The 8983-nt window shown below is 29.8% G+C and overlaps 1 protein-coding gene across 1 annotated transcript in view; it reads right to left on the bottom strand.

Moving 5' to 3' along the window:
* Positions 1 to 200: 200 nt before the first annotated feature.
* The window catches only part of LOC108904455 (muscle-specific protein 20-like), a 29901-nt gene continuing 21118 nt past the window's right edge, over positions 201 to 8983 (bottom strand). The window contains exons 2-3 of the mRNA XM_018707028.1: positions 2497 to 2708; positions 201 to 653 (exon numbers count right to left, since the gene is read on the bottom strand). Of these exons, the coding sequence (XP_018562544.1) occupies positions 341 to 653; positions 2497 to 2708 (525 nt within the window). The 3' untranslated portion in view covers positions 201 to 340. The remainder of the gene's footprint in view (positions 654 to 2496; positions 2709 to 8983) is intronic.

Here is an 8983-nt window from a genome sequence, read left to right as displayed (position 1 = left end):
GGTTTTATTTAGATAATTTCTTGTTTCTATTCATTTTGACAAAGAAGTATTTTGTTTTTAAATATTTTAAAATACTTTCATACTAGTATTTTATTGTGATTGGTATTTTAAATACATTTTTAAAGTATTTTGCCTAACCCTACTTGAATGTAGGAAAATGTACCTCACACACGCTACAAGAGCAATTAAATAAAAACATATTTTCCCCGATTATATTTTATTATATGCAGGTACTATTGTAACATAAAGGGAGTAAACATGGATAAAAATAAATAAATCAATTTAGAAATACAGTTATACAAAAATAGACCCTATTACAATACAAAATGTGACAAGGTGCTCACTTTCCCAAGATAATTTTTCTTGAAGCGCCGAAATTCTGGCCAGCTTGTGTTGCGCCTCTATTCTGACCTGCTTGGAGACCGATTATGGCTTCTCCAGCCCTCAGTTGTTGTTCGGAGAATTCTCTCTTGTTTTCTTCAGCTGGACGGGGGCCTAGGAAGGGACCTCTCCATTCAGGGTGTCTGTAGGCGGTACGGCCAATAGCGAAGATTGTGTTGGTGACCAAAGCGATGTTCTTCTTATCCCAAAGATCGGTAGTTTGGAAGAGGTCTACGTCTGGGACTCCGTAGCGTGTGCAGGCACTTTGGAATCTGAAATGAGAAAGTACAATTTATTCTCTGGCATAAAAGTTGCAGTTTGAAAGATTAAAACTTATTAGTTAGGCAACATAATATTGACTTTAACGCATTACTGATTGCAGTAAATAATGTATGTCGTTCTGTGACGATCATTTCGCATATCTTTTTGAGTTTCTGCTACCCGCATTAAAAAGTTGCTGAATGCACTAGTTGATGATACTCAAACCTTTGTTATGATAATTAACGCCTTGATAGACCTATAAATTTGGATTAAGTTGATTAAAATTTGGAAATATCCGAGCAATTCGGCATTGGAATAATCCAAATTAATTAGTAATTAATAATTATCAAGACCGTCATTTAATTATATAAAATTTCATGCAGTGTCGTGCATGTAAAAGGTTATAATGTGCGCGATGTCCATAATTTTTAATAAATTGTTTATTTTTTTGTTTCATTCAGTGATTTTCACAAGAGAAAATAGATAGGTATTGTAAAATAAAATTATTTAGTTGATTATTTTTATCAGACCTAAGACTACACATAAAAGAAAACGTTAAATAGTTTTACTTATTTTTCAATAAAAAAATTATAATTATGGATAAATCTAAAACTATGTTGCCTATCTATATTTAGAAAAAATACCTTTTTCTCTAGCTGCAACTCCACTTATGAGTAATAAATCAATTATTCAGTATTGCTTAAGTTTAAATGGAAGCAATATAAGTTTTTTCCATTTTAATTTCCCTCTAGAGTAACCAAACAAATAAAAGGAGAACTTGTCATTGTTGCCAAGTTTCTAAGAGTAATAATTAATCAATAAAGGGTATATTGATATACTGAACCTCACAAAATAACGTCAGCCACAATTAACGTGACGGACTTGACAAGATTGTTTTGTGATTGTTCATAGATTATAAACTTTTAAACACAAAACCTATATTTTTTTGAATGTATCATTAACAAACAATTATAAAAATACATTGCATTTGCGAAAAAAGTCCATTGTAGTCCTTTACTCTGACGGTAAACATAAATGAAATTAAGATTCTTGTTATTTTCTTGTAACTAATAATCAATTTCAATAGCTTTATCTGGAATTGATTTTCTAAACCTCAATACTTTTGGATTTCCCTTAACTACGCTCATGGTAAAAAACTCTCACAAGTCTCTTCGTTCACCCTTCAAGCATTATGTTCTCCTATTATTACAATTTCAACTGGATGATTTATGTAGAGCAAGTAAAAACTTAATAGAGATGATAATAATTTGGATTCAGTTCATTTTGTGTTTAATTCAACCTGTAGCCCCAATTAATAAATTAGACAACATAAACAGACAGTTTGTTTATCTTTTGCTTTAAAATTAGCAAGGACAATACTAATACTTCCTCGTGATAACAGGACAACATGAGATTTTCAGGATCTGTCGGTTGCTTATAAAATTTATAATGCGGAAAAAGCGGATCCCTGAAGAAATTTTACACACTTTCAAAATGCAGTTGGTTGCTTCCTTTGATTTTCTAAGTAACGTGATTATCGAAGCAAGTTATATAATGAAGTAAAAATATTTGTTTGACCAATGTTTTAACTTTTTAATAACATATGTCTATAAAAAATACTTTTTATTTCTTTGAACAGTATTCCACTGCTAATGTTACTTTAATTGTTCCTATACCTCTAGAACATTCGTTAAAATTGTTTAGTTGAAATTGAAAACCTTAGTGAAAAATTAGTTCCAATCCTGGGCGGATTAGCATTATTCGGAAGATTTAAATTAGCTAGTTTCACGATGCGAAAAGTGATTGGAACCAACTAGTGACTAGAGTTTGTAAGAATAACAAAATTTGACGTACTGGTTAAGATTGTCCATCTTTTTATAATCTCCGCCAGAAGTATTAATTCTGGGGATAATTCCTGGAGCCAGACGGTTCATGAGTTGACAGAGAAGGATTCCGTCCCTGAGAACATCTTCGTAGGGTACTCCTGGTGGGAATCTTTGGCCAGTCACTGTTTCGATCCATGCCTGAGCTTCTTGTTCTTGGACAGGATCACGTTTTCCGGCAACCTAAAAAAAAGGATACACAGGAATAAAATAAAAATGTCATGTCAAACGCAATATTAGGTGTTTCAGAAACATACAATTCATTCAATTTCAATCGATTTCCAATAATTCAATTAAAAAATATGTGTTTTATGGTTCGCACAGTAGCCTCGGTTATTTGACTTTTTCGACTATGTTTCGAAATGAGATTATGTAACAGAAGCTCATTATACAGGGTCGCTGATATGTATGGAAACGGTCAATTATCTCCTAAAGTAAGATAGCTATCGAAAAAAACATAAAACGTTTTAGGTTTTTTTAAAATTTGTTACAATAGAGAAAACTAAATATATAAGATCAGTCAAAAAATCATGACGAAACAAAGTTGCTTTTTCTTTAATGGAACACTGTATATTATCCGTTATTTCAATTCTTCTCCATATTCTAAACAAAATTCATATAGCACATAATGTACCTAAATTAACCGTTTTCGAGAACTTTGAAAGTAACTTTTTACTATTCCCAAATTTATAAAAGAAAAAAGGCCCCAAATTATGGATATTTATTTTGAAAATAACACAAGGTGGAGGATATGGATATGATTTAATTTTATTATTAGTTTTTTACAGAAAATAAAAAAACAATGGTTCAGGGTTGATAAAAATGCAAGAAACGAAAAAGTGTATTTCTTAATGAATGTACTGGATATTTTTAAATTTTAATAAACAACAAATATTTTCTTTAGAATTCTATTTTTAGAAGGTGCTCAGAGTGTTCACCATTTACCTCCTGACAGTAAGGAATTCGCTGAACAAAATTTTGTAGTGAATCTAAAAGGGTGTTGGGAAGAATAGTGGAAATTTCATGTTGTTCTATAAATTTAAAATATAAATTCTATAATTCTTTTAGTTGGTCACTCGGGGTTTGAAACTTTTTAAATATTTCTAATATTGGCCGAATATTTGAGGTCATGACAAAGAAACTATTTTTTTTAGCACTTATGACCAAAGTACATAAGGTCGAAAATCTGGTAAAAATATTGAGAAATTTTTCATGACAATATGCACTATGGGATTGCCTATCATTGGCGTATGTGACATCACTACTAAAAAGGTCTATTGAAATATGAAATAATATACAGGGTGTTCCATTAAAGAAAAAGCAACTTTGTTTCGTCATGATTTTTTAACTGATCCTGTATACTTAATTTTTCTTTATTGTAATAGATTTAAAAAACCCTAAAAGGTTTATGTTTTATAATTCTTCGATAGATATTGTAGCGTATCGTAGCTAGGAGATAATCGACCATTTGCATACATATCAGTGACCTATATATGTGAATCACTTAAGAACAGAATGAATGAGGGAAGAAATGTACCGCTTGGAATAATAAATAAAAATTTGTTGTTGTCTACAGTTATTTATTTGTGTTATGTTTTAATGCTTTTTAATTTAACTGGGTATTAAAAATATGAATCAAATAAAAAAAAACAAAATTTGGTTTTCTGTACTCCGCCAAAGAAGAATAAAAATATGGACAATAAATTTTCAGACCGAACAATACCGAACATATTCTAGAAATTTACAGTGGCAAAAAAATCTTGCTTAAAACTATGGTTCAGTTTTTTGAAAATGTCAACTGACGTATTTATTGTTGTATATTGTATATAGTATATTAATTAGTTCTCAAAACTTTGTTAAATTGAGAATGTCATCAACTAACTGCAGAATTGAAAAATTGATTTTCATCATTTTCAAAATACTTGTTTTCCATAATTAAAAAGTTATTTACATATGAAAAATATGCTGGAGATTATGTTAGTGCTAATCCTTAACATATAACTACACTACTGTGCAACTGCGATTAGTCAACAGAGCATGTAGAGTAGAACAGCAGCAACCAATACTGTGCGTAGATAGTGGTGAGGTGTGAATGTCCATTATATTAGTTTTTTATCTGATTCACATTCGGAAAGTCTCATAATTTAATTGCCCAATTAGTTAACTAAGTCTTAATCGGAACTGAAAGTATTGGTGCTATGTATTTATTTTAGAAAAATACAAATGTCCTCCGAATGATTTGATGAGCTGTTTTTCTTGAGAATCAATAACAGGGGTATAGATGCAAAACTCACATTATCCATAATTTTTCGAAATAGAGTTAGTGGCGCTATCTTGTTCATCGTGTTGAACTACACCATTTTAAAATTTAGAAGTGGTACAAACTCACATTTTCGTATTTATTTTTAAATTGTGAAATCTGTGAATTGTTTCAAGTCACATTCTCCTACGATCTGAAGTTGTCAAAACTCACATTATCCATATATCCACCAATGAAAAAGCTTAAAGCGATAAACAAATATGGCCGACTGCCTAAGGAGAATGTGAGTTTTGCTTCTCGTATTGTTTTGCTTTCCTAGATGGTTGGTTCCGTGTTTTCTATGAGTTTCTGATTATAAGTAAGATAAGTTTAGTTCTGAAATTTCATATTTAAATATCGGATATTAGACCTTTTTACTCAACATTTTTTGTATACTTTGCAATTTTAGTCATTATAAAAATATTTCACTTTCACTGATAATAAAACCGTATTCTAAGTGTTTTGTGCAGCTTTTTATTTTAACATGAACTACCATATTACATAAAAATTTTATTGATATTGAATTTGTTTCAAAGTTCCTTTAACTTCATGAATTTTAGTGTAAAAAATAATATTATGTAGAATAATTTGGAGCAAAACTACCATTATCCAAGAAGTTGTATCAAAACTCTCATTATCCAAACTTTAATTCACTTTCTTGGAGTCAAATATTGTTGTGCTGGTATTTCACCAATCAAGAAGCAAAGTTAAAGTTCTAATACAATTCCAAAAAAAATATCGGAGCCTTAAGTCACTTAAAAAGTGAGAAATAAGTTATTACTTCTTCCTGAAAATTTTGAAAAAGTGGATAATGTGAGTTTTGCATGTATACCCCTCAATTATGGATTCTACTATAAACGTTATGTTCTCACATTTTTTATCCATTAAGTTTAGTATAATTCCCATGAATATTAAGAAGAGCTAATGAACGATTTAAATTTTAAAATTATTGATTTATTTCCCCAACCCATTTCAAAACAGCTTTCAGTGTGGTAAAAACCAAGTACCAGACCCTTGCGCAAGGCTTAGACCGACAACAGAACGCCCTGCGTCGAATAAAAAGAATAATTTTGGATCATACCAACTATAGTCAAAGCGATCACGTCAAAAAGTCAACGTAAACACTCCTTCAGTGGATCACGACACATTTCAAAAATTCTTAGCGAGTGGGAGAGTGACGTTTTGAATTTTCCGCGCCAAACTGTCTATTTTAGACGTGTGAGCTCATGTAGTATCGGGTGGGCAGTACCGAAACATTGGCTATTTCGGTTGTTGCGTTGAATGATATCCGCTATTTGATAATGGAATTCTAATTATTGGAAAGAGGAGTAGGACAAAGGTTACACATCCCCGATAGCTGCCAAATGACGAAAACTCTGGATCAAGGTTAGCGTAAGCGGTTTCGAATGGTTTTATTGTGATAGCAGTGACGAAAAATTTTGTTTTTGATAGATAATTTTAAATTTAGTGTCGTTTTCAAAACATTATGACGAGATGATTTGAAATTGCAGAATTAAGTTGTAAATTTCCCATTTTATAACCTCGTGGCTTTTTCTGTAGAATAATATCCTCGAGAATAGATACTATAAAAAAATTTAAAAATTAAACTCTTAAAAATCCAGCCAGGACAAATTGTTATAAAAATATGAATTTTTTAATAGAAAAATTAACACATGGAATATTTATACAGGTTCGGAAAGTCCCCATGGTACATCAGCCGTTACGTGAGAGCGATAATGTAAGTCATAGAAAGGATGGTTACATTGAAGACGTTTCATAATCTGAATATTCAGATTATGAAACGTCTTCACTATAGCCATCCTTGTCTATCGCACGGATTTCTTTACTTTACTTTGTCGCTCTCATGTAAAGGCAGATGGACCATGTGAATTTTCCAGCCCTGTATATATTTTTCAGATGTCCAATATGTTTTTAACGAACGACAGTACTTTTTATACAAAATTTGAGTATAAAAATATTTATTATTTAAGTTGTACTCTATTTGAACTATTTAAATAAAGTTGTAAAGACAAAAGTTTTATGATTCTTGTGATAACATAGATACAATATACAATCGAACGTATGTGTTTCTCAAACGAAACATCCTGCATATTTGTGGTTTTTTGTAATTCTTGCTTTGACAGTTTACACAATATTTTGATTCACATATATTTTAGAGCTTTAGAGCACAATAAATATACCTAATCAAGTATTTTATATTCTATTTTTAATATTTCATTGACATTGAAAGAAAGTTCCCTAATATGTTGGTCTTTACCTTTTTTTTCTAGGCAGAAAATTGTACGTACTTATACTGTATTTAAACTGTACTTTCTGTATTGTTGTAAGAAATATTTTTTTCGTATTTTAACCTGTAGTTCATGAAAGATAGTCAATGCTGATATAAAATCTGTTAAATGTGTCTTAAATGTGTTAAAATCAACACGGTGAAATTTTAGGTTATGTTCATTTCATGTTTCAGTATCTATACTTCAGTTCTACTCCATTTTCAATTCTCTATTTAACATTTGAAGTGCCTTTTTACTTATTCAATCTATTCAAAATTTAGTTCAGCAATAACGTTTTAACTGTTGTTATTTTATTTTTTTAATTGCTGCTATTGAAATATCGACGCTAGATGCAGCAATACAGTGCAAAACTCATTCTACTGACAGATTTCATACATAGTTTAAAACAATATAAAGTTTAAATCCGTTTTCAATTAAATATAGTCATTGATCATTGGTAGTTTTAAAAAGATTGGATAATTTTTCTGGATAAAAGAATGTGATAAAATAAAAAGTCTCTACTTAAATATATTTGTATAGTTATTTAGAAATATCCGTAAATATAATAATAGAAATTATGTAGTGTAAAATGATTTTCATAGATTAAACAAATATTTTTGGTAAAATTTTATTGGACTATAAACTCTGGCAAAATACTTATGAGTTCTGAATAGTAGGCCAAAGAAAAAACAAGCGTTAAAAATAAATCACATTTATTAAAGTGGCTAAGTTGCAATTAAGGTCTAAAATTATCACTTGAAGATTCTGGCTTTCAAATTTATTAGCACCTAAAAATAAATCAGTTAATTGCTGTCCTTTACTTCCACGGTCTATTGAAACTCTTTTAATAAGCCAAACATAAATTTCTTCATCCAAATACATATATTTTTAATACAGTTATTTTAATCTTATTCTCAAAAATCAATACAACAATAAGTCAAATAAATTATAGTAAGAAAATCTAAAATTGCTCGTTTTTGCCAAAAATTGATTTATTATACATTATTCTATAAAAGCAGTACCTACATACTGCAATAACAAAAAGTAAAATTGCAATAGAATACAAATTTGTACAAAGGACCCACCTCATTTTATAAATAATGCAGTTTCAATACTTAAAAAATTGCCAACATATATCATGTCGTAAATTTAGTAAAAATACTTTGCTTTCAAATTAAAATAGAAGAACTGGTACAATTAATGTTCTTGTGCAATATTCATCAACTTTGCTAATGCACTGTGTTGCAATGTTACCATACAAACCTTCGTGTTCTTTGCACTTGTGGTAATTACAGCTGATGATACTTTTATGATAATTGAGGATGCCTCATTTATTTTTGCCAATTTCACGGAATGTGACAAGAAATATAAACATGTAGTATATTATTTTTAATTGGAAAATATGGCATATTTTACATTCCTACAAGTGCCAAAAGACGAAAACTATTGTTGTCTAAATTCTTGTAAACCTACGTAGTGTCAAAATGTTAACAAGATGTTAACTGTATTAGAAAAATTGTTAAATGAGTCCAAAGATTTCAAATACCCTATATTTGTGTCCTGCAAGAAAAAACAAGATACTACTGCCACTCTAAGCATTTTGCAGCAGTTGATGTTATAGATTTCGAAATAAATATTTTCATAAAAAGAAGAAACAATAAAATCTCACAAATTTTGTAACTTTTGACATTTTTTGACATTTAATCACTATTATTAAAGAAGTAACAGTAATTATCAGTTTGTGTATCATTTTGTACGTGTATAAAAGAAACAAGCCACAATAATGTAATACCACCAACCAGACGCCCATACTGAAGGCAAGCAATAAAAAAAACTAATATTCATTCATTTATTTTCTAATGGACTATAAC

This window comes from Anoplophora glabripennis, unplaced genomic scaffold (assembly GCF_000390285.2).
Source record: "Anoplophora glabripennis isolate ALB-LARVAE unplaced genomic scaffold, Agla_2.0 scaffold133, whole genome shotgun sequence".
In the NCBI taxonomy this organism is placed as follows: domain Eukaryota; kingdom Metazoa; phylum Arthropoda; class Insecta; order Coleoptera; family Cerambycidae; genus Anoplophora; species Anoplophora glabripennis.
This window is presented reverse-complemented; position numbering and strand designations above follow the sequence as displayed.